The 25,553-nt window shown below is 36.2% G+C and overlaps 4 protein-coding genes across 7 annotated transcripts; 2 read left to right on the top strand and 2 right to left on the bottom strand.

Annotated features, from left to right (window-relative positions):
* The first annotated feature begins 78 nt into the window (after positions 1-78).
* Positions 79-1,837, top strand: LOC140822129 (uncharacterized). Its single transcript, XM_073182878.1, has 3 exons — positions 79-525; positions 1,005-1,242; positions 1,481-1,837. The coding sequence occupies exons 1-3, from the start codon at positions 247-249 to the stop codon at positions 1,633-1,635; spliced, it is 672 nt and encodes a 223-aa protein (XP_073038979.1). The 5' UTR covers positions 79-246; the 3' UTR covers positions 1,636-1,837.
* Positions 1,838-5,960: 4,123 nt separating this feature from the next.
* LOC140821678 (uncharacterized) lies at positions 5,961-8,489 on the bottom strand. Of its 2 annotated transcripts, none has more exons than XM_073182217.1 (4): positions 8,388-8,489; positions 7,884-8,060; positions 7,220-7,284; positions 5,961-6,299 (listed from the first exon to the last, which is right to left on the bottom strand). In XM_073182217.1, the coding sequence occupies exons 2-4, from the start codon at positions 8,026-8,028 to the stop codon at positions 6,234-6,236; spliced, it is 276 nt and encodes a 91-aa protein (XP_073038318.1). In that variant the 5' UTR covers positions 8,029-8,060; positions 8,388-8,489; the 3' UTR covers positions 5,961-6,233. The 2 variants fall into 2 exon arrangements, with proteins under 2 accessions (XP_073038318.1, XP_073038319.1); XM_073182218.1 differs by lacking the exon at positions 8,388-8,489 and adding an exon at positions 8,160-8,184.
* A 548-nt stretch (positions 8,490-9,037) lies between these two features.
* Positions 9,038-18,397, top strand: LOC140821677 (uncharacterized). 2 transcript variants are annotated; one of them, XM_073182215.1, is made up of 12 exons: positions 9,040-9,353; positions 10,491-10,643; positions 10,726-10,824; positions 10,920-11,015; positions 11,484-11,549; positions 11,636-11,726; positions 11,866-11,933; positions 12,035-12,100; positions 12,182-12,232; positions 17,772-17,836; positions 17,953-18,027; positions 18,116-18,397. In XM_073182215.1, exons 1-11 carry the CDS (start codon positions 9,180-9,182, stop codon positions 18,011-18,013), a joined length of 990 nt encoding a protein of 329 aa, XP_073038316.1. In that variant the 5' UTR covers positions 9,040-9,179; the 3' UTR covers positions 18,014-18,027; positions 18,116-18,397. The 2 variants fall into 2 exon arrangements, with proteins under 2 accessions (XP_073038317.1, XP_073038316.1); XM_073182216.1 differs by lacking the exon at positions 10,920-11,015 and having other exon boundaries at positions 9,038-9,353.
* Positions 18,398-19,260: 863 nt separating this feature from the next.
* LOC140821986 (transcription repressor KAN1-like) lies at positions 19,261-25,159 on the bottom strand. 2 transcript variants are annotated; one of them, XR_012115879.1, is made up of 7 exons: positions 23,698-25,159; positions 23,482-23,558; positions 23,017-23,062; positions 22,558-22,732; positions 21,674-21,715; positions 20,035-20,113; positions 19,500-19,535 (listed from the first exon to the last, which is right to left on the bottom strand). XR_012115879.1 is itself a non-coding variant. In XM_073182688.1 (6 exons), exons 1-6 carry the CDS (start codon positions 24,557-24,559, stop codon positions 19,407-19,409), a joined length of 1,368 nt encoding a protein of 455 aa, XP_073038789.1. In that variant the 5' UTR covers positions 24,560-25,157; the 3' UTR covers positions 19,261-19,406. The 2 variants fall into 2 exon arrangements, 1 of the variants encoding a protein (XP_073038789.1); XM_073182688.1 differs by lacking the exon at positions 21,674-21,715 and having other exon boundaries at positions 19,261-19,535; positions 23,698-25,157.
* Positions 25,160-25,553: the final 394 nt, after the last annotated feature.

Below are 25,553 nucleotides of genomic sequence, written 5' to 3'. Positions count from 1 at the left end.
AAATATGACATAGGGTTCTAAACTTGAATCGATATTTTTATACAACAAACATTACAAAAGAAGGCACGGGGTGGTGTATCATACAATCACCTGCGAGGTATCGATATGGAATCTTGCATGTCGGCAGCCTAGGGGTGGGTAAAACCGGGGACCGTCATCGTCTACGTGTCGGAAGCTCACTGGTCACATTATTATGCATAAGCCACCCAATCAATTTCACTTTTCCTGCAGACGTGATATTCAACAATGGCGGAGGATGATACCAACGGAATATTGATCCAAGGCGACACTGGGCAGCAAACAATTGACGAATCGACTCTTTACGATGTTCTCAATCGTTTGTTCTCAACGATCTTCTTCCCCGATCCGGATTCAGATTATGCTTCTGCTCCGCTGCTGCAGAGGATCAAAGCTTCGCTATCAGTTAATATTCCTCTGCTTTGTGATGCGTCGAGGAACACTGGTCTTCGTGCTCTTCTCTGGACTCGCCGCGGCGGAACCTTCCGTGCGCTTCTCGTAGTTTCAGTGAGTGGCTTTTGCTCTGTTTCTGGGTTGATACCCATATATATGTTTTTTGACGAATTGAAAATTTTGGGTTTGAAATTCTAGGCTGATTGATTATAAATTCTCCACGACTTTCTTTTTACAAATAAAAACGAAAGGAATCTTTTCTTTGGAAGTAGCTACAGTTGAAAAAATGGTCGATCTCATATAATGTGATTGTGTGCTTATATTTGCTACCTGTCAAAAGTTTTGGATTCTTTCTCAATCACATCTTTTAATTCCATATTTAATTTTGTGAAGTATAAAAGGTTCAGACTTCAGAGGTTGCATTCGAGCACATCTTTTGGAGAAAGTTTTTGGCTACTTTTGAATATTGATTTCATGAGTCATATAATATATTTCATCCATTTTTTTAAAAAAAGGGACTGAAACTTTACGATTCTTTTTATTCTGAAGATTTTTGTCCTTTAACTTCTGATCAAACTTTTATATTTTTCCAGGCTGGGACAATAGCTGTTGTCACCTTGACAGGATTGTTAGTGTTCATGCTCTTCTTCTTTGCGGCGACCTTCAATGCTGTGGTCATATCCCTTCTCGTGTCTTTGGCAGCCGCTGGAGGATGCTTGACTCTATTCTTCGCCTTTGTGGCAGCCATTTACTTTGGGGCATTATCGGTTGCTTTATTTATCATTTCCACAGCAGCTATTTCTTCGGTTATAGCTGTTCTTTTTGCTACAGGTACTGATATTGTTTTCTTTTTGTCATGATATACATTTTTGGCCAGTGTTTCACACATTTTAGCTTAGGTTCGTTAATTATATGAAAACTGCACGAATTCGTTCACTGTTTATATTTTTCTGCATGCGTCCATTTGTTGAGTCCCAAAAGTCTAGGCTTCGTTCCGTATACCACGTCCCCTTTAGCTTCTTCATATAGTAAGTTTGGCACAAAATCATATGTTCACCTTCGAAATCAGGTTGGATTGGATTCATTTTAACGCTGTGGCTGGTTGCAAAGAAAAGCATCGGTGTGGCTAAGTATTCCTTGTTGGTGACCTGTTCTGCGGTTTCAGCTTATTCTACAGCTGCTTGGCATTCCCCGAACCAAAATGTATCCAAGAAATCAGATTGAACGCTCTCGGTATAGCATACATGGCAAGTGTTGATCGGTCCTCCTTGAGATGGGTTACCCGCATCAACTTTTATTCGTTTCAAAATTTCCAGTTTGTGAGCAACTTTGTTTCTTGTGAATACTATTTGTGGAAAAATTAAGAAAACTATTGTAGCCTTTGTATAGTTTAAAAAAAAAACAGACCATGGAGTCTTTAGAGTCGTATTGAATCCAAACCAATCCCTAATCAAATTAGACCAGAGAAAGTAGTACTTAATCATTTTGGACCATTTGATTACTGTCTTTTTGCTGACATGAACTCAACCGTTGATAAAGATATATTTTGGATAATTTGCTGAAACTTGGAGATGACTAATCAAATTTATGAAATAAAAAACATGTCGAAAGAAGCGACGAGGAATTTGGCAGCCGTCAAACCATACTTTCTATGGTTTGAATTATCTTTCCATCCGTGGAAAAAAATATTCGGAGCTTAATTAAGAAAAAGAAAAAAATAAGCATAAAAAAAAAAACAAATGACATATCGATTTGATCCATATTAAAATAATATTTTTTATCTAAAAATAATTTTTTCATAGATCGTGTCAGATATGAGATTTTTTTAATTAACCCGTGAGTCAATGTCATGAGAGTTATCATGACGAAACTTTATATGGACGGATATATTCTTTTTATAAGTCTTTGCTTATTTTCTTGTGGAATAAAATATAGTCAATGAATGTTATTTATGATTTAATACTAATATTTAATGATACGAGCTTAAGTTATTCTTGCCTAGCATATACGATTTGTTAACCTCCTAAAATTTTATGAAAATAAAAAATATTCTGTTTTAAATGGGTATTTTATTTTTTTACTTATAATAATAATCATCAAATGTGGAGGGTTTTTACTTATAATAATAATCATCAAATGTAGAGGGAATAAATACCCATTTAAAACAGAATATTTTTTATTTTCATTAAATTTTTGGAGGTTAACAGATGGTAATATGGTATATGCTCGTAATCATCAAATGGAGGGAACAAATACCGATCGTGTTTTTAAAGTGGACCCAGTAAACGAAACAAAAATATAGTAAACATACATGTACCGAATTTCGTTAAAACTGAGCAACAAATCGGAAAATTCAATTATTTTTTTCAATTTATGTTTCTTGTTTAGTTTTTACATGCTGTCAGATACAAAACACATTGCATCATGAGTCGTTCAATAATATCTTGTAAATTTTACTTATTTATTTTTTAATGTGAGAATGCATATTAAATATATCATATCTGTTAGATTAAGTCTTTAAAATTTTGTTATATATGAACTTGGACAACTATCTCTCAAGAACAAGCTTTTAGGTTAAATTAGATCAAAATCTCAATCTTAACTGTGATACTCTTGTCCCACATCGAAAAAATCAAAGATTTTCTATAGCAACTTGGGTTAATCATTTTCGTAAAGCGAGAACGAAAACAAAATAGTTGCTATATGGGCCTATTGGGCAGTCACGCAGATGCAGGCCTGAGCTCGGGGCGTGACATTAACAAACTTTAAAACAATTTCTTTAGCTTGAAAATAAAATTCAACAAAATTTCATTTCAAAAAAGAAAAAAAAAATCGACATTATAAAAATATCGTTCATTCCCTTTTTTAAAAAACAATTCAACAAATTTTCATTTAAAAAAAAATTCGACAAGACAAAAATATCGTTCATTCCTTTTTTTAAAAAACAATTCAATCACAGAACCTAAATATAATATTAAGTAAGAAATAAACAAGGATTTAATAATGTCTTACTCTTACCATCGTTTTTGAACGGTGCTCTTACCATCGTTTTGAGACCATATTAAATTATTAATATTTTCCATGATTTACATATTATTATCTAAATTTATTATATATCTTAAAATAATGAAAAAATGTTCGATTAATACAAAGTAATTTGAATATTTTTTTTATTTGTAATTTGGCAATGAAAACATGTGATATTCTTTCCACGCATTTCTTTTATATTTATGACTAAAATTAATATGAAGTCGTGGCATAGTCTACGACTCATAACTACAATTTTACGTGTAGAAAAATTTGTCATGCCACCCCACAAATAATGTCGGTGTTATATTATATATAATATATACATGTACGTGCGTTATAATATATATATATATATATATATATATATATATATATATATATATATATAATTTTGATATCCTGCACACCTACCGTGCACACCTTTGTGAGCACCGATGAAGTGTCACTCATTCATTGGATGTGATGAAATATAGAAAAATTACGCATGCAGTGGATGAGTGACACCTCATCGGTGCTCACAAAAGTGTGCACGGTAGGTGTGCAGGATATCAAAATTGTATATATATATATATATATATATATATATATATATATATATATATATAAATATATATATTTTGCTGAAAACACAATTTGTCTGAGAATAAATTTTCTTTGGGTCTTCTTAGTTATAGTGCTGTAAATTGGCATGAAATATTAAATTGACCTCTAATAATATAAAAAAGAAAAAGAAAATTGATGTAACAAATAGAATAACACATTTAATCATGGTGACAAATTTGTGAAAAAAACATATGGTATAAATGAGGAGTTTCATAAGTTCAATCCATTTAAAATATATATAGATAGATTAATTGTCAATAATCATTATCTCAATTAGCGAGAGAAGGACTAGTTTGATTTCGCTTTCCAATAAATATTGTATAAAACTAAAAGAAAATTGAAACATAAATTTGAAATGATTAAATGGGTAAATCTAAATTACTTAATCCTTTAATTAAAGGATTAAGTAATAGTTGAGTATAATCTACGTAATGCAAGAGACTTGACGCCTCCCACCAAGAAATTGACATGATGAAATTTAGATTCATGCAACTGATCATAACAATTCTTACAACAATAAAAATTTCATTTATCAAAATCTAATTAATAAATTTAATCAAACTCAAATTTAATGACTTCGATCGTATTGTTTATTCTCCAACTTGGACTTATTCAAACCTCACAAATCATACGTCAAAAAGCCAATCTTTGTGAAATATCATGGAAACACCCCATGCAACTTCATATGAACCATCCCCGCCCTCTTTTGTCTCTATATATACATATACATCGCATATAGAAAAAAAATTAGGACACACAAAATATTCGATATATATGGATTCTTTGAAACCAAATGTCGCAAATTTCATAGAAAAGAAACCAGGGAACTTCAAGGCCAATGCGCACTGCAAGAAGCACCCAAAACACAGGCAAACACCGGGGGTTTGCTCCATATGTCTGAGGGAAAGACTCTCTCAATTACCAAATATTGCTACAAGTAGCGGTAGTTCGAAAGTCGGTGTGTCTTCATCACTAATTTCTTCTTCTTGTTCAGATCTATCTTCTTCGAATGCTTCTTCGTGTTCGTCTCCAGTCGTGAATTATACGTGCCGTGTGGAGTATTTGGAATCTGGGAAACCCATGAAAGTGTTCAAGAATGTTGGCCAAAATGTCCTCAAGAAGAGTAAATCAATGGTTTATGTGTTGCAGAGACGAAAAGAGGAGGGTCCCATGGACGATGATAATGGTAAAAATATCGACGTCAAACGAGGGTTTTGGTCGAAATTGTTACCTAGAAGAGGTAAGGCTTTGAGGTACTCGAGAACTATGAGAGAAAGAGTGGTTACGGAAGTTCATTAGCAGAATATATACGCTCAACGGTGGTGGAAGTGGTTCACGAATTTATGCAGTCGGTTCGAGTTATATTGGTTGCGTGCGTTTGGAAATTTATGTGTTGAATCATTACTCGTGATCTCCATCAATGTTTAGTTTCTATATCTAAATCGAAGATAAATAAAAGGGGATACCTGTACAGGAAAACCTTTGTAGAAATTTGTGTTGGCTACGGTCGTAAATATGGATTCTTCATTTGAAGTGATTGCGGTAAAACGTTTCATTATATTTTTTGCCTCTTGTAACTTTGGATTCTTTCCTTCCACGTTGCCTCTTTCATGAATCAACTTTTAAAAGTTGGGGTATCTGGATGTGTTGTGAAAAGAAGTTGTATTTTCTTTTTTGTTGAGAAAATGAATCAAATTGTATTTTGATTGATTGAAAATTTGTCAAAAGAAGTGTTGATTGTGAATAGGAGTATAGAACAAAGCACAATCATCTAAACATATGAATGATGCACGTTGGAAAAAAACCGAGGAAATCTCAAAATGAAGAGCGAAACAACATTGCCTTTCGAATAGTTGCGATCTTTCCATGTATAAAATTAAATTCTATTTAAATTTGAGCCACCGAAGAATGCCATCTCAAACAGAATACAAATTTCATAAAGATGGATTGTTGCTAAAAGTATTCGAACTTTAAAGATGGGTTGTATTTTAAACAACAAATCTCAAGTTCTCAACATCAGCATATTCCTCAAATTACTATACAATTTGAGGTTGCAATATTCATAATAATAGCTTAAAAGATATACAGCCTTTGCAAGTAAGTTTGCTGCTCATCAATCAACTTAGAAAGCTTCCAACCGCTTCCTGAAAGTGAGGAAGACTTCACAAAATAGACATCTTCTTGATCGGTCATTTAGCTGAATTGGCTTCAGTCGACTTAACTTCTCTTGCACACTGAGATACATACGGTTTTAGCTGCCAAAAAAAAGGCAGTAGCATAAAAAAAATTAGCTTTATTGGTAGTAAATTGGTAATAGAAAATCAAGTACTAATCCATCTCAAAACTTATTCATGCTCGCACCAGTATTATTTTCAATATCACAAGGTGAGGGGCACGTGATTGGATCACACATCTCAGCTTAAAGTGTTTGGTCTATGTCAAGTTCGTGTGAACAAGGAAAATTTGAGCATTTAAAACATAACCGAACAAAATTTGGAGGCAGAGTTCGAGTCTAAAAAAGCACAACTACAAATGGAAAAAATGTCAGGTAGAGATTATTAAAGCTAAATTTCACAGAAAAGCTTCTAAACCATGCAAATTAGATATATGAGCGGCCAATATCCGGTGGGACTAGTACTTTTGTTAAGAACCTGAAGGCTTCCTAAATACGAAGCTGAAAGGGCAATAAACGAGATGAAGAATCCTGACGTGTGCATTAAACAAACATTATCATCACAACGATCAGCTCAATATCCAAAACCGAGAAGGAAAAAATAAAATAAAATAAAAACCATAATAACTTCTATGCATGAATTATAAATGAAAATTTACACTTTGGGAATTAGAAACTGGAGAACAAGAAAGGCAAAAACACAAAGGGTGGGAGGACAAAAGTCACAACCAGTTCCTACCGTTGTTCCACACTTCCACTGCAAAGAGAGGATTTGTTGAAACTAAGACAAATTCAAGTGATATTCTATAATATTGAAAAAAAAGGTGATATTCTCTTATAGTCGAAATATAACTGAAATCATAAGCAGCCACTAGCCATCCAGAAACACTAAACTGTCTTATACTTCTCCACGAAGATTAATGTGCTCTTACTCACCATTATTGCCACTATGATTTTGTGATATGAATGTGTTTTGAGTACATTTTTTCTTTGATTACGAACCTTGAAGTCAGTCAAATCTGGTACCACATAGTGCGGCAACTTTTCAGGCATAACCACATAACCACCTGCATAAACACCAAATTACTCTGTTATTACGAAATTTTATTTGTAACTGCTTTTCTTTCATTTTTACTCATAATCATACACAGTATCAGTTGTATTGCACCATGAACAGAAGTGAAAATGTTAACATGAACAGACCAAATCACATTAGTCAATAGAAATGAGAACATAGTCTTCGGTGACTTCTTCATTTTGAAAAGGACACACTTTCTCAATATTTCATTTTTCCCCATTGTAATAATCATTTTTTACTTTATAAACGAAAAACAAATACAAGATAATTGTAGGGAAAAAAACCATTTTGGTGCATAAAAGCTTGCTTTGATTATTCGAAAAAAAATAGTTGTATGTGAAAAATCTATCAATATGTGCAATGTAAGATTTTTACATATCTTCTTCCACGCTTGAAAACAACCTAAAAACTCGTGAAATTATCATGAGCCAACCTCACGAACGCATTCTTGAGTTCAAATTTTATTTGTTTGGTTTAAGCTTGACCCCAAGTATGAAAATTTTAAGGTTGTTGAACTCATTATATGAGTTCCAAACTTGTGAAATTCTACAGCTTATGAAATTTACCAGCAATTCACTAGAGATATACCTTTCCGAGTGTGAAAGCCAGTGGGTTTGCAATTCTTTCCCTTGTAAAAACCTCGAGGACACTTCTTGGTCGTTAGAATATCAAGTGACGAGGTCCGCTTCCTCCTAAACGCCCTTCCTATTCCCAATATCAGTCCTAGCGCCATTAAAGATCTTTTTCTACTTTTCCTCCTGAAATCTGGAAACATAATTTTCGTGTTTTACTACATAAACAAACTACAGCAACTATTTTGTCGTCATCATACCATAAAAAATGTTGGTCAGAAAATACTAATACCGGAGTTGAAAAAAGGTCAGCATTATAAGCAAATAATAGATTGACGACCTAAAACAAAAGTTAACAGCCAAAGCCACAATAGTTGGTCGATTTTGGCAGCACTCCTGCTCAGTTTCACCAGAATCATCCAACAGAACGGAAATGAGCACGATAATGCCAAGAGTGTATGAATTTACAATCATCAGTTCAACTCGATTAGGAAAAAAAATAGAAGGAGAAAGGACTCACCTTGAAGCGACGAGGAGTTAACGAGCCCTAAAATTTGATTTTAGGAGGCCCTTCAGCTGAAACCCATAGCCCTGGCTCCACACAGTAAATCTTTTTTGAGTAAGTCTCATGTGAGACCGTCTCACGGGTCATAATCTGTGAGACGGGTCAACCCTACCCATATTCACAATAAAAAATAATACTCTTAGCATAAAAAGTAATACTTTTTCATGGGTGATCGAAATAAGAGATACGTCTCACAAATACGACCCGTGAGATCGTCTTACATAAATTTTTGTCTTTTTTTAGTAGGATAGGATGGTCTAAATCTCAACTATTTATTTTGGTTTTAATATTAATTTTGTCATACAATCTCATATTTTATTTATGAAAATATAATTTTTTTTATTTTAAATATATTTTTTCTGATTTTATATATAGATTATACCTACTCTTGTCGTATTTTATTGAGATTCACCTAAAATGAAAAAAAAAAAAGATATTAATATTCTTTTTAAGTCACGCCTCAACTACAAAGCTAAATGAGATTAATCATTATAGGCTGAATACCAATATATTTCAATGTTTTAAAAAAGAAATATTTACAAATTTTTTATTAAAATAATAATAATAATAATAATAATAATAATAATTACAGTGAAATTTCGATTATGTTGCGAATAAAATTCAGCAATCGGCTGTGTAGCTGAAACAGTTTGTTATCTGAATCGGTGCGGCGGTGCTCCACTCACCGGCGTACACTTTCTCATCTTGAATTTTTTATCCAATAATTAATAACAAGGGAGAAGAAAAATGAAGACTTTATCACTACCAACCTCCTTCCTTAATCTACGCCACCTCCCTCCTTTTTCCAGTGTCAACAACATCAATAATTTACTCCTTTGTCGCCATTCATCTCCTCTGATCCGCCGGCGGACGCTTGTAATTCAATCCATGGCCGCATCCACTAGTTCCGACCTTAATCAGGTATTGCTAATCGTTATTAGTTCCTCTTGATTTTCCTTGGCTTAGTTATCAAGGTGTGTACTGGAATTCGAAGAAGCGAGCTTTAACTGATTTTGGTGAAAAATCCTATTTTTGTAGAATTACTACGTTTCTTTATTTACTGATGATTTTTCATTACCGATTATTTGGCGAATTGACTTATTATTAAATTGTTTTTGAAGCAAAGCTCGTATGATAAAAGAAATCTATATAAACTGATACTTTTTCACTGGAGAAAACTCCGCTCCTCTCTGTTTATTTATTTATGGTTTTTGGATTCTTTGTGCGTATGTTGATTGTGGTGGATTAGGCAACTTAATATATTTTGAGAGCTGAACATATATTATAAAGAAACACTGGAAAAAAATGGAATTTTTCTCCTTTTGAAATGCCATCTTATTATTAATATGCATTTTGACTCCTAAACAATAATGTTACAAAAGCTCGTGTTATTTTAAAAATATTGCTAAAAAAATCCTCGCTTCTATTTATGTGATTCAATGCATAATTTTGTGATTCAACGCCTTTTTTACTCACCATGATAACTCCAACGCACACTCTTAGAATATTAACACGGAAAGTTATTTTTTAATAAATCGTATAATTAGCAGAAAAAAAAAGGTATCTATTACTAACTAATTTTAAGCTTTTATCTCTAGTATCTGCTGACTAATGAGTAAAAAGAAAGAACGTTCCATTTCCATAGGATAGAGAAGCGTCTACTGCCTACTGGACTAAGTAAAAGAAAAAAAAAATCATGAAGATTCTCAAAAGGCCATTAAAAAACTTCATTGAAGATCAGAGGACCTTTAGCCAAACTTTTAAATCATAGGGTTTTGCGCCTATTTTTTAGGGGATTTTTTTTATGCATTTGGCAGGGGCCAAATGCTTTCACCCTGAAGTTTACTAATTTCTTTCACATGATGCTTATTGATGGTTTTTGCATTGAAATGAGTCCGTGTCACCGCCGTGGATGGTAATTGGTGATGAATTTCGTCAATCTAATAATTTGAAGTCAAATTTACATTTTTGAGTTGATAATCGAGTATAAAAAATTAAACAATTCCGTCACTGATTTTCTTATCTATTTCATTTGGCTAATTTATGATTTTCTCACAGGACAATTCAGTATCGACTGCTGCTAATGTTAATGACGATGTCTTTCAACTCATTCAAGCTCACCAAAATAAAGCTTCAAGGTTAACTCCTGTACAGGAAGTTAAGACATTTCTGTGCCACAGCTTACGTGGAGTTCTCTCAACTGTCTCCATGGTAATTTTGAAACTGTATACATATTAATCTTTCACCCAAATTTATGACGTGTCTTAGTGTTTCGTTAACCTGGATGCTACAGAAGCACGAGGGTTATCCATCTGGATCCATGGTTGACTTTGCTTGTGAAGCTTATGGAGCTCCAATATTGGCAGTAAGTGATTTGGCAGTTCATACAAAGGTATGCATGCACGACAATCTTGAATTTAGTGTAAACAAACATGGAGTTTTTGTATTTTGTCTTATATTTGAAACTAAATTTCTTATGTAATTCAGAACCTTATGGCCAATCCCAAATGCTCACTGCTTGTGTCAAAAGATCCCCAAGATCGAACTGAGTTAGTAGTCACTGTGCACGGTGATGCCGTTCCAGTAAGGATTATTACTTTCATAATTTTACCATTCTTGTTTATCTTTTTTTTTTAATGGTGAATCCAAAGAAAGCCTGTATAGCTCTTGTTGGGGATTCAGAATTAACATGGGATTTTCAATTAAGACTAATGTTCTATGTGGTATGTTCATGTAGCTACGGCCGAGATGTGGTGTTTGAACTACTATATGATCTAAGAGAATTGAGTTGTACTTGGTGACGCGATGGGTGCTTGGTTTTTCAATTGTTAATAGAGGCAAAGATATACATTTGATTTTCATGAGTAGTAAGGTTGTGTAATGATTTGAAAGGGGGTTATCGAGGACCAATACTTGCATGCTATTTTTTGTGGCTGCATATGTGGTGTGGTTATTTACTTATGGCTCTTGGGTTGCTATGCAACAATTATCTGCGAGCTTTTTTTTGTTTTATATTTCCATCTAAACTTGAATATTTCTTGTTTAATACAGGTCCCTGAAAAACAAAAGGAAGAAATTCGAGCAATGTATTTGGGCCAGCATCCAGATGCGTTTTGGGTAATCTTTTGACATGCCTAATTCTCGCATTCTCGAATTTCTGACCATTGTGCATGGTAATATTTGATAGATAACCCCTTTTGAAGGTTGACTTTGGCGACTTCCAATTTCTTCGCATTGAACCAAAGGTCGTTCAATACGTGTCAGGAGTTGCAACAGCTTTGTTAGGTTCTGGAGGTTTGATTTGCCAAACTTGCCCGTTTTTCAGTAGCTTGTTTCCCGTGTCCCTTTTATTTCCATATCATGCCTTTGTAGCTTCTTTAATTTCTGGAAGATTTGTGAGAATTTCATTGGTATTCATTTACTTTACTTTCAGAATTTAGCAGAGAGGAGTTTCTAACAGCTGTAGTGGATCCTATATATCAATTCTCAAAGCCCATTGCGGTATGCCAAGCAGTAATAGTGATGTGTTGAATTGTCCTCAAGTGTTCCGCTACTTAAAAGTTTAGGTTGTGCTAATTTGTTATACATATTAATTTATTCAGTCACATATGAATAAAGATCATACTGAAGATACAAAATTGATCGTACAGCACTCTACATCTATCCCGGTAACATTTACGGTTTTCTCAAAACATTTCATCTTTATTCATAATGAAGGATTTTAATATATATCAAAACAATTCTTTCAGGTTGACTTTGCCCAAATGTTGGATGTAGACAGTCTGGGCTTCAATGTGAAGGTTATATTTTACTATCTTCTATTTCCCTATTTAGACGTTTTATGATCTCTTTATATCCTGGTAGAAGCTGTTATGAGCCCAGAATCAATTGCAAAAGGCTTGGACCCATCAGGCCCAGAAACATCCCAAGGCCCAAGTAAAATAAACCTTGAGAAGCCCAAAATAATTAATACGTATGTTAGGAGGAACAAAGGGAAGAAACACGTGAATAGGGAGGGATAAAAGGGCAGTTGTAGAGAAGGAGAGGGGCATTCAGTTACATATTCTATTGAGTGATCACTGGCATTTGCTAGGGAGGAAAGACTTGTAACAGAGTGTTTTACTCTGGGATCTTATTTCCTTATTGAATATAATATTTCATTTCTGCTAATTGTTCTTCATTTCTGGATTTTATCGTTTGAGAATTCTAAGATCATAACATTGGTCCGACCTGCCGGATTCGAAAGACGCGCAAAGAGGATGGCTAGCACACGGAATGATGCGAAGTTTGAAACTATGGAAAGATCAGTATATGGATTACAAGAAAGTATGCTTCAGGTACAAGGAAGGCTGGATAAACTCGATCAAACGCTCGGCGGTTTCCAGGAGCTGAAGGGACTGATGGAGCAACTGATTAAAACCCAGGAAAGAGGGAAGGGTCCCGTTCATGGCAATGAGCAACTGGAAGAAGGGCGGAGAGAATCTGTGGAAACCATCAGTGGTGGGACTCCCGAAACAGTCACGGAAGAGATGAGGATGGCGCTGAGAAGGATCGAATTACCTGTATTCGAAGGAGAGGATCCGATGGGATGGCTGGGAAAAGTAGAGCAATACTTCGACGTTCATGGCACACCATTTGAGTGTAGGCTCAAACTGGCATATATCTGTATGCAGGGAACCACCATTCATTGGTTCCGCTGGATGAAGGCGAGGGTCCCTAATATGAACTGGGATCGGTTTGCGGAGGAATTGATTAAGAGGTATGGCGGGTATGAGGCGAACCCATATGAGCTCATAGCTTCGCTGAAACAGGGACAACAAACCGTAGACACCTATATTCAACAATTTGAGGTGCTGGTTGCCCAGATTGGTGACATTCAAGAAGACCATTGTCTGGGATATTTTATGAGTGGATTGCGGGAAGAGATTCGTCGGCGAATGATTGTTCATAATCCGCGGACGGTGGATCGCGCCATGTTGTTAGCAAGGGGGCTGGAGATCGAAGTGTTTGGTAAGGTGATGGACCGTGGCAAAAGTAGATCTGGGCTTGGCCTGAATCTTGAACAGAGATGGCCCATGGATATGAATTGGGCTAATCAGGCCCATTCCACTGGTAAGGATCGTCATTCTAATAACCCACCATCGCGCGTTAATGCCAAAGCGTTGAGTCCAGGAGATGAGTATCAGCACCGACCACAAGCCCCGACGCATCACGGAGGGGGGTCGCGATCTTATCCTGGAGGCAACAGTGGCGGGGCGACGAGGGCCCAAACGCCACGGAATCGAGATGGTAGGATCGTATCACACCAGGAGTATTTACACAGGAAGGAGAAGGGACTATGTTTTAAATGTGGGGAGCCATATCACCCCCTACATCGATGCGTGAATAAGAGTTTAAGGGTGACAATTCTGGCGGAAGAGGATGGGGAAGAAGTTGAGGAGGATCAAGGGGCAACTGAAGAAGGGAATAACCAACAACAGGGAGAGGCTGAAACATGGCTGGGAGCCCCGATTACCGAATACAATACGCTAGAGCTGCCAATGTATTCTGTTAGCGGGATTAATCAACCGCAGACGCTGAAAATGAAGGCGAAAGTAGCAGGAAGAGAGGTGGTGGCGATGGTTGACAGCGGTGCAAGCCACAACTTCATTTCTAGAAATTTGATTGCTGAGTTGGGTTTTGAAGTGGATGAAGGGGTTAAATTTTGCGTGTGTTTGGGTGACGGGTACCGTGTGGCTTGTCAAGGGATGTGTAAAGGAGTGGAAGTCGAATTGGGCCTCTGTCGGATACAAATCGAAGGGTATTTATTTGAGTTGGGTGAGCTTGATCTCATTCTCGGTGTTGATTGGCTTCGAACGTTAGGCGACGTCATGCTGAATTGGGCCAATATGGAAATGCGATTTACATGGCAGGGACAGAAGGTGGTTCTACGGGGGGACCCGAAGCTCAGTAGGGCTGTGGTATCATTCAAATCAATTGCCAAAGTCAAAGAGGTGGAGTTCTATGGGGCAGTTCTGATCAAAGGGACTGATTGTGTGCTGAGCAAACTGGCAGTGGAGCAAGAAGGTTCCAGTAAGGAAATTGACATGCTTCTCTCTCAATATGGGGAAGTGTTTCAAGAACCAACAGGGTTGCCCCCTCGACGATTACAGGACCATGCCATAAACATCAAAGAAGGGTGTGGACCGGTGTCGGTGCGACCATATCGCTACGCCCACCACCAAAAAGACGAGATAGAAAGAATGGTGCGAGACATGCTCAAATCGGGTCTTATACAGCCAAGTAGCAGCCCCTACTCCAGCCCCGTTATTTTGGTGAAGAAAAAAGACGGCAGCTGGAGATTTTGTATTGATTATCGAGCTTTGAACGAGATCACAATATCTGATAAATATCCTATTCCCGTGGTTGAGGAGCTCTTCGATGAATTGCACGGTGCGAAGTATTTTTCGAAGCTGGACCTCAGGTCGGGTTATCACCAAATTCGAGTGCAGCCCGAGGATATTCCAAGAACGGCGTTTCGAACGCATGATGGGCATTACGAGTTTGTGGTAATGCCCTTCGGCTTAAAAAACGCCCCCGCAACGTTCCAAGCCACAATGAACGAGGTATTCCGACCACTTTTAAGGAAATTTGTTCTTGTTTTTTTTGATGATATACTAATCTACAGTGAAGGGTGGGAGGAACACTTGTCGCATGTGAGGATGGTGCTCGATATATTGCTGAGGAACAGTCTGGTTCTGAATGAAAAAAAATGTCACTTTGGGTTGAGACAGGTAGGCTATCTGGGGCATATTATCACTGGCCAAGGGGTGATGGTGGATCCGGACAAAATAGTGAGTGTTAGTCAGTGGCCGAGACCGCAAAACACCAAGGGTTTAAGGGGGTTCCTCGGACTGACGGGCTACTACAGAAAGTTCATAAAAAATTATGGGAAAGTTGCTAAACCATTGACAGACCAGTTGAAGAAAAATAACTTCTCCTGGAATAACTTGGCAGAGGGTGCGTTTGTCCAACTCAAGGAGGCTCTTAGCACGGCCCCACTTCTTAAAATGCCCAATTTTAGTCAAGAATTTGTAGTTGAGTGTGATGCATCAGGAGCGGGGATAGGAGCAGTGCTGGTTCAAGAGGGCAGACCCGTCGCCTATTACAGTAAGGCGCTGGCAGAAAGGGCTACAAGGAAATCAACATATGAACGTGAGTTAATGGCTTTGGTATTAGCTGTCCAACATTGGCGTCACTATCTTTTGGGACGGAAATTCACGGTTATGACAGATCACAAACCGCTCAGAAGTCTTCTACAACAACGAATCACCACCCCGGACCAACAATATTGGTTGGCCAAACTGCTCGGATATGAGTTTGAAATCAAGCACAAGGGAGGTTTGGAAAATGGGGCAGCTGATGCATTGTCAAGAAGAGAAGACAAGGGTGACTTGATGATCTTGACGAAAGCTGAATGGGTAGAGATAAATGAACTTAAGGAAGCAGTCTGGAAAGATCAAGAGCTGAGAAAGATCATTGACAAACTGCAAGGGAAAGACAATGGCAGCACCCCTTATATGTTAATCAGTGACTGTTTGCTGCACAAAGGCAGGTTGGTGGTCCCGAAGTCTTCGCTGTGGGTCACCAAAGTATTAAACGAGTTTCATAATACCCCAGTTGGGGGTCACGCCGGTGCATTACAAACATACAAGAGGGTAGCAAGCAATTTTTTTTGGAAAGGAATGAAGGCCGACGTCAGGACATTTGTAGCCCAGTGTTCAATCTGTCAGCAACAAAAATATGAAGCCACCAAGCCCGCGGGATTACTTCAACCGTTGGCTTTACCTGAAGTGGTTTGGGAAGATATGGCCATGAATTTTATTACGGGACTTCCCAAGTCAAAAGGGAATGATGTAATATTGGTGGTGATAGACAGATTGTCAAAATATGCACATTTTCTACTGTTGAAACACTCCTACAAGGCCAACACAGTAGCTGAGTTATTTGTTAAAAATGTGGTGAAATTACATGGGATTCCAAAGTCGATTGTGAGTGACAGAGATGCGGTATTTATGAGCATGTTTTGGTCTGAAATTTTCAGGCTCCAAGGAACTCAACTAAAAATGAGTACGGCGTATCACCCCGAGTCCGACGGACAGAGTGAAGCGTTGAACAAATACCTTGAGACTTACCTACGTTGTTTCTGCTCTGAACAACCTAAGAGTTGGGCTCAATGGCTACATTGGGCAGAATATTGGTACAACACTTCCTACCAAACTTCAGCAGGATTGAGCCCATTCGAAGTGGTATATGGACGCAAGCCACCAAGCGTGGCTCGATTTATTCCGGGGGAGACACAGGTGGCAGCGGTATCACAGGCATTAGGGGACAGAGATGAGCTCTTACGGCAACTCAAGTACAATCTGGAAAGAGCTCAGCAGCACATGACAAAACACGCTAACAAGAAACGGCGAGAGGTTCAATTTCAAGAAGGAGATATGGTATACTTGAAGTTGAGACCTCATCGGCAGAACTCAGTTTGTTCCAGGGTTGCCCAGAAATTATCCAGCAGGTTCTATGGGCCTTTCAGGATTGAAAAGAAGGTGGGGACAGTTGCCTATAAACTCCAGTTGCCCGAGGGGTCAAGAGTGCATCCAGTTTTTCATGTGTCATGCTTGAAACGAGCAATGGGCACGTCTGAGATTGTGATCAAACTTCCGGAAGAACTTGACACAGATCTGCTCATGACCTTTGAACCTGAGTTTGTTTTAGCAGAGAGGATTAAACTTCTCGCAGGGCAGCCATGTCATCAGATTTTAGTACAATGGAAAGGCCGATCCAAAGAAGAAGCTACATGGGAGAGTCGGGAAGATTTTCAAAGGCAGTTTCCTGATTTTCGCCTTGAGGACAAGGCGCATTTTGAGGAGGCCGGTAATGTTATGAGCCCAGAATCAATTGCAAAAGGCTTGGACCCATCAGGCCCAGAAACATCCCAAGGCCCAAGTAAAATAAACCTTGAGAAGCCCAAAATAATTAATACGTATGTTAGGAGGAACAAAGGGAAGAAACACGTGAATAGGGAGGGATAAAAGGGCAGTTGTAGAGAAGGAGAGGGGCATTCAGTTACATATTCTGTTGAGTGATCACTAGCATTTGCTAGGGAGGAAAGACTTGTAACAGAGTGTTTTACTCTGGGATCTTATTTCCTTATTGAATATAATATTTCATTTCTGCTAACTGTTCTTCATTTCTGGATTTTATCGTTTGAGAATTCTAAGATCATAACAGAAGCTCGCATTCTCGACATGTATCACGTTTCGTGGCATGAATGTCATGAATTGTTAAAGTATCTTTCAGGCTGACTGTCAAGGGAACACTTTCAAGCTTCGAATTCCTTTTCCAAGGCGTGCGGCGGACAGAAAGTGAGTCATCCCGCACCAATGTGTACAATTCCATTTCTTTATGTATGAAATTAAAAAATTCATCAAGTCATGATCTTTGTGTACCACGCTCATTATTTCTCATCAAATTTACACAGGGATGTGAAGGCACTCATAGTTGAAATGCTTCAAGCGGCCAAGGCCTCCAAAGCAACTTGATTATGCTCATGAAGGTTCGATTTTGGAATTCATTTGTGGTTGTTTCTGTGCAATTTTCTGGCTGGCGGTACTGTTCTGACTTTTTAACATGATATCGAACAGAAGGATTTGCGGGACGTGCCAAGAACAATATTTAAGCTAGTGATGTAAATGGACATGAAACTTCTTGCAAAGTTTTTTAAGGAATAATGTCTCATATGTAGAGAGATTTAGCTGATACATTATAATTTTTGCTTTGCGACAAGATAGATGCTCGTGGAGGAATGACGATCAAGAAAACATGTACACCGGTAGATTTGTGGAATGCTTATTATTTACGACATATAAACAAAATAATGTCACATCGTTAATATGTCACGCCTTTGGGCCTGCAGTTGGAGCGCATGCAAGTGAGACTGCCTATAATGAATTATGCTGGCCACCAACTCATATTTGTATACATGACCTTTTTTGTCATGCTAAAATATTCAAAACTTTGCTTCTTTTTGCACAATATTAGTGCAAATATTCAGAATTGTTTATATATAAGCTAGAAGATTATGTTTCAAATCATCCACTGGAATCGAATCTAGAGATAGATCGTCAAAGGATATATAGTAATAGTGCAAAACAAAAATTTGAAAGCTTAGGAGACCAAAATAAGGTAACATAACGTTTTAGTCGTTAATTAATGGTATAAGTAGAATACATATATTCATGAGAATACTGCGGAACTCAGATTGTGACAATCTCAGCTCCACTAATGAAATGCTTTTGATACGGATTTTCGACGGAGACTAAATCACTTCGCAATTCTCGACTATAGCTATACATGTGTATGTCTGACACTGCATATTTATTGAAGGCAACTGACCGTTTTAATTTATCAACCATTTAAATTTAAGGAAGAAATTGTAATTTTGATGATGTATATATATTTGTCTTTTCTGAACGATTTTCATTCTTTATTTATATATATATATATATGCTTATTGCGTTGACATGTTCGTGCACAGTATTAATCTTTTCATAGGAAAGTGACTAAAATTTTCCTCAAAAAAACATGAATAGAACTGAAAATTGGCAACATAAATCTCAATTGAACAAACATACAAGACTGAAATGGCAATCGCAGCAAGCCAAAGCTGCAAACGCTTTCAAGGCTCACAAAATGGGAATGAAAACAAAATTATATTTATAAATTATCCTATGATATCCCAAAATGAGATTGATTGTTTTAAAAAAGAAAGGAACCAAGGAAAAATAAATGAAAAATATAAAAATTTGCTTCTTCTTCTTCTTTTACTCATAATACTTTCTTATACATTCATGCATTCTTTTCTTGAAAGAACCATACAATTTATACGCAGGATCGAATTCGAGAGAAAGACTAAAGAGGGGCTGATAGTCGAGGCTAGACGAGATGACCATTGTCGTGAAACTTTTCATTGTTGAGCCCTAGTGTGAACTCCAAACTTGGGTTTTTATATTTTTCTCCTTTCTGAATTGCGCCATAGCTCTTTCCCCTTATGGATTCGCATTCCTGCATTTGCATTTGTAATGTTTAAAATAAGGAACTGATCTTTAAGTTTATAAAACACACATGCTCAGTACTAATATATGCATATCAATATGAAAAACAGTATAAAATACATCAAATAGTTCATTTACGTACTATAGTTCACCATGACAAAAGACTGCTCAATTTTCTCATAAATTTATTTACATTGCATGTTTAAAGGAGCTGATTTAGTAATTGTATGCATATAGTCAAATGAATAGAGGAAAATCTCATGGATCTGGGTATACTTACCCTAAAATAATATTTTTCATGAGTTGGATCGGATCGGATATTCGTCTCATAAAATTGACGCGTGAGATGTCTTACTAAAGTTTTTGTGTAATTAAATTGGAGAAACAAATTATAATTTCCACTGCAATCTTAGCTTGACTAATCATAATGCTAATATTATACATGATTAACAATTAAAACTTTCTAAAATTATCAATCAAGTTCTTGACTTGAAGTGAAACTCAATTACCTCCATTAATTGATTGGACGACGATATGTTGAAGCTGCGCGACTCACCAGCATTCGCTTGTAACCAATCCTCTCTGCTACTGAAAATATTGAAACATAATTTACTTTGTTAGACTAATTAAACTAGATGACTAATTTAAATTTTTCGGGATAGATCAAGTACAAATGTTAATTACAAGAGAATAATCAGATATTTTATATATTTGCAGAAACTCAAACTATATATTTTGATAGTCATTTTTTCATCCAGACGATGATGATAAAGGACAACTGATTGCTGATGCTCACTAATTAAGTTTGTTACATAAATTTTGAAATTGGATTCTTTCATTTAATTAATAATCATTAATGAAGTAATTTGTATTAGAACACAAAATCAATGGAAGTATTCGTATTTGATTTACTCTATATCAGAAAAAATGTATGATATGAGTCAATTAATGATGCAATGACTTTGAAAGGAAGTGAAACTTTAAGAAAAGACGTGAAATTTGTGATAAAAAAAAAAAAAAAAAACAAGTCAAGGGAGGAGGAGGCGAATTGTCTCCTCTTGCACTTTATTGAAATTCCCATTTCTCCCTTTTTCCGCTCTCTATTACATTTTGGACTATGAAATTGATGTATTAGACTAATTAGTAGAGCATCTTTAAATTGGTAAACTCATTTCTCTTCTTGACAAACAAATAATAATTGGGAATTTTATAAATTTTTAGTGCTATAGTTTTTCAAGTTACAGTATTATTCCAGCAAGTTGTTCTTTTATTCATTTTTATAAATTTTTTAACGGAGCACAGACGTGGTACAGAACATTTCAGCAATTTACGGTGCCAAAATATCACTGGTGAAAATGGACAAAAAGTGAAAATAAAAACCAACTTACTGAATTAAAACTAAAACTTATACTAAAATGATCAGTTTATTAATCAAAATTGTAATTTTCCCTGAATAACTATCAAAAGAAAAGGAGATCATTCAATGTATACAGCTAAATAAACATTAAGCAGTAATAGTGCCAATGCCCTCGAACGGGAAAAAAAACCATAAAACCAAATGTTAAGTATCATGATATATTATCGTAAAATGAAATGTTATATTTTCAGACAAAAGTGTTGGTGAAAATTCAAACGCCTAAAAATGGAAACAATATCTTAAACAAGAAAATGACGAAGTAAAAAAAAGAACCCTCCTGCTGAAACCAAAAAGTACAGAAATTAAAGAAGGCTCATGAGCAGAAAACAGCATCGTTTTGGAGTTAGGAACCTGTTTGTTTCAACATTTTGGACAGTGTGTGAATTAAACAATTTGTTTTGTATAAAAAAGAGGAATTATCCAAACAAAATAAATGACAAAAAAGCTGGTATCAAACATTGCTTTATACTATCTATGCTACTGTTTCAGTATGCAACGGCTTTGTGAAAATTAAAAAGATGTAGATGAATGAGAATGATTAGATGGATGCATGGTAAATTTAAATTTTATTGCAAACTCCTTCTCAAATTAACAATCTACTACAAGAAATAACGGGACCGTTTGGATCAACTGCTTAAGCCGTAAGGGCTTAAACATTTGTCATCTCCATCAATCAGAACAAAACAAACAAACAAAAAAAAGTTAGAAAAAGCCAGCTACACACATAATACCTTCAAGAATAGGTCAAAACTCCTAGCGTATCTTGCAAGCAACTGAAAAATAGCAGCGGTGGATTCCATCGTTTAAAAAAAAGGCCAAAACTCTACACATAAAGTATTTCAATAAAAGAGAGAGCGAGCTCCTAAGCCAATAGACTCGATACAATAGTTCTTTCTTGGATCCTCTACGTACGTAATGTCTACTCGTGATGAGAGAATAGAAAAACGGGTTTAATAATTAAACACTTTTACACAATATTATGTATAACCCCATGGAGCAAGGAAAATGTATTTATATATGTTACGTGCACTGGTTGCTTTACTTTATATTAATTATTTTCCCTTTTAATGATACTTGTGTTTATTTTTCTAACTTTTCTGTGAACCCAATCAAATATTTTTCAAATATACTCTTCTGCTCGATCCATTTTATATTATGTAATATAATTAATATTCATTACAAATCTCATACACGATCGATTATTAGGAATGTGTTGTTATATATATCCGAGTAGTGAAATAATGATGGGTCAATCTCAGGTGAAAATCTTGCAAAATATTAAAAGATTATATTAAAGAAAAGCAAAGAAGAAACTGAACATAAGTAAAGTAAAAGCTTACACAAGAACCCTTTAGTTCTTCGAAAATGGTGGACGAAATTTCACATTTGAATTTCAGGCACCATGCAAAAGGAATTATAATCATTCCATTTTAAGATAATTTATATGTAAACATCAATCTGAGTCTTAAGCACTATTCAAAATCCATCGGATCTCATTATTTCGTTGGCAATCGAGTTTATTATATCTATTATTAATTACTAAACATTTCGTTTGTTTCAAGACTCTTTTTCATGGATATCTTTTCCTTTTTAGAAAAACTTGTTGACTACGTACCTAGAGGAATTGCTCCATAATGTACCCGCGGCAGTGGAAGGGTAATCCACATCTTGTTGCGAAGAACAGTCGATTCCTCCTCCTCTTTGATCCATGAATCGGCCCTGATCAGTGCTGCCGCCTCCTCCATTACCGATCGTGGAGAGGTCATCTTCACCGGACCCATCGGAGTGCCCTTCATGAAATTATACATATATAGTATTCCGAGATGTCAAGAGATATAAAATGATTATCTCATCTTGATATTTATGCACATGATCATGTCAAGTCAAAAGACTGATCCAACGAGAACAAGCAAGCCGATTGATTTTTTCGGGTTGCCCGTTTGAAGAAAAGCATCATGTTTTTGTAGTTAATGCTGAAATAATAAAATCAATTATATAAACTTATTTTCAAATGATCGATGGAAGCAGCTCAGAGTGATTCATGTGAAGTAAATATGATTTGCATCTAATGTACCTGAAGAAGCTGCAGGCTTGTCAGTTGTTTTAACAGTTCGATACATCTGTGATTTAAAACCATTGAACAGAATGAAAAACTAAAATAATTGGAAATCAAGAAAGAATTGAAAAAAAAAATGAAAGAAAGAAAAGACAGTGGACTATGCATAAAGTCTAGTGCTACTCCTACTCCAAAGTACTGTAAGATTTCTGGGCTTCTGAATCATGTCTTGTTTTCACCAATAATCGAAGAAAATTAAATTACGTAATATCATTGAGAAATGATGACTTTTGTCCCACTGTAATCTCTCTCTTTCTCTCTTTATATTCATTCATCATCGATTTTTGTGCAAGAAAAGTAGACATCGTAAACCTGCAGAGCTAAGAGTGAAAATGTAAGGTTGGATTGAATTTATTTTCTTGGTTTTTTTTTTGTTTGTACTTTTTTGACTTTTTTCTTTCGGAATAAAGCAATAAGATATACCTGTAAATGGCTCTTGACATGAGCTAAGGTGAGATCCTTCACATCCATGAGCTCCAGTACAGATTTTGGAGTCGCTCCTGAAATTCAAAACCAGTCAAATTTAAAATAATAATAATAAAAATAGACCTAAATTTTTCTTCTGGGAAATATGAAAAAAGGAAAAAGAAAGCGTGAAAATTGGGGGGAAGACAGAAAATAGAAGCATATAAATCTTACTTTCATGGCCACCAAGAAGCTCAACTGCATGCACAAACCGCGCGTGAAGTGTACTCGTCCACCTCATTCTTGGTGCCCTCATGCTTCTTTTAGCCGGAAGCTTCGGCAGAAATCTTGATCTCAAAATGCCATTATGTGAACTGTCGTGCGAAGCCCCCAAACCATACTGGTAAGAAGCAGCGAGCCCACTAAACCTGGCGCTGCCGCCGCCCGGGATACGGTAACCACCGACTGGAAAAGATGCATTAGGCCCCGGATTAAACATTGGCATGTGAGTTTGATTCATACCACTGCCGAAATACGTAGAACAGGGGCGATGCGAAATCGAAGAAGACGAAGAGCAAAAGGAGGAGCAAGAAGAAGACGATGATGACGACCAGGAAGGATAAGGCATTTGGTAGTAATACATCTTTGGATCTCTCTCTCTGGTGTGATTGTCCGGACGGAGGAATGGGAATGGGCGGTTGGGATAAACTGGAATCCCCTTTATCGGTCTCAGACCGTCGGATACATCGAGCAAAGAAACCCCGCTATTAATTTGATTCAACTGGGGATTAGATTGGTAGCTCAAATGGTGATAAGGTTTTTGGAGCTGTTCTTGCTGCGATGCTTCTGATGTGAAGAAGCGATTTTGCACAGGCCGGATTATTTCGTCGTTTGAGGGATGAGCTAGGGATAGCTCAACGAAAGAACTGCTGCAATTCTTGGGGGTTTTGTTGCTCCTCAAAAGATCGAAACTCGAAACTACTTCTCTTCCGCCGCTGCAGATTCCTGAGGAATTAATGTTGGGAGGGCTGATGTGAAGAGAAAGATCCGGAGCTTGCTTTGAAGAGTCGTCGACAAATATCCCTTCCAAGGGCATTATTTTCCCTTTCACAAGACTATTCTTCTTGAAATTGGGGAAAAAATGGTGGCTTTTTTTATCCCTTGAAGTATTTTTCTTCCAACAATTTTGCAAAAGTCGAATAAAAAAAATATATGGGGAAGTGAAACACACACGGACAGCTAAAGGGGACAAATATTTGATAAATCTTCAAACTGATATCTAAGCATACAAAGAAACGGAAATTAAAGGGTTCAAAACTGCAAAGTCTTGAGAAGAAATGAAAACATAGGTAATCTAAAAAAGATGATGAAATCTCAGACAAACTAAAGCTAAAGCGAGGATATTGCAGGCTCTCTAAATTTATTTCCAAACCAAATCCAAGTACTTGTTGACGAGCAAATCAAGAAGAATATTTTTTAAAAAAACAAGTAAAGATATGAAAACCCACAATTGTGAGTTGATTCTTGTAAGATTTGAAGGGTGAACTAATTCCCATATAAGATTGTAAAGTTGTGAAAAGATAGAGCTTGTCTGATATGTTGAAAAAGCCAATTAAAGGAGCAGAACTCAAAGAAATAGTGATAAAGAAAACTCTTTTAATCACCCTCGTGGAGAAGAGAGAGAGAGAGAGAAATTCAGAAAAGATTGGTATTTGGTGTAATTCTATTCCTCCTCGAAAGTATATCTCTGAAAACGACACTTGAACAAGGGGCCTCTCACTCACTAGTCAAAACATACAATATTACTTTCTCATTCAGTATGAATCCATTTATTTTATTTATTTTTTCAAAGGTAAAGTAAGTATATACTTTCTTCCTCCCAATAATAATATAATATTACGTTGTTACAACTTTATCTAGTTTAAAATAATAAAATACTAAGATTTGAATATTTAATTTCGTAAAATAGTTAATATATAGAATAAATTCTTTACAAATATTAAAAGCAAACAAAAAAAAATGAATTTGTTTTATGAAATAGAAAAGAAGGGAATATTAATTTTATATATATTGTGATGATTTGATTTCCT

Source organism: Primulina eburnea, unplaced genomic scaffold (genome assembly GCF_022965805.1).
Source record: "Primulina eburnea isolate SZY01 unplaced genomic scaffold, ASM2296580v1 ctg739_ERROPOS11973397, whole genome shotgun sequence".
Lineage (NCBI taxonomy): Eukaryota > Viridiplantae > Streptophyta > Magnoliopsida > Lamiales > Gesneriaceae > Primulina > Primulina eburnea.
The sequence above is the reverse complement of the archived record's forward strand: the minus strand, read 5'-3'. Positions and strand labels throughout refer to the sequence as shown.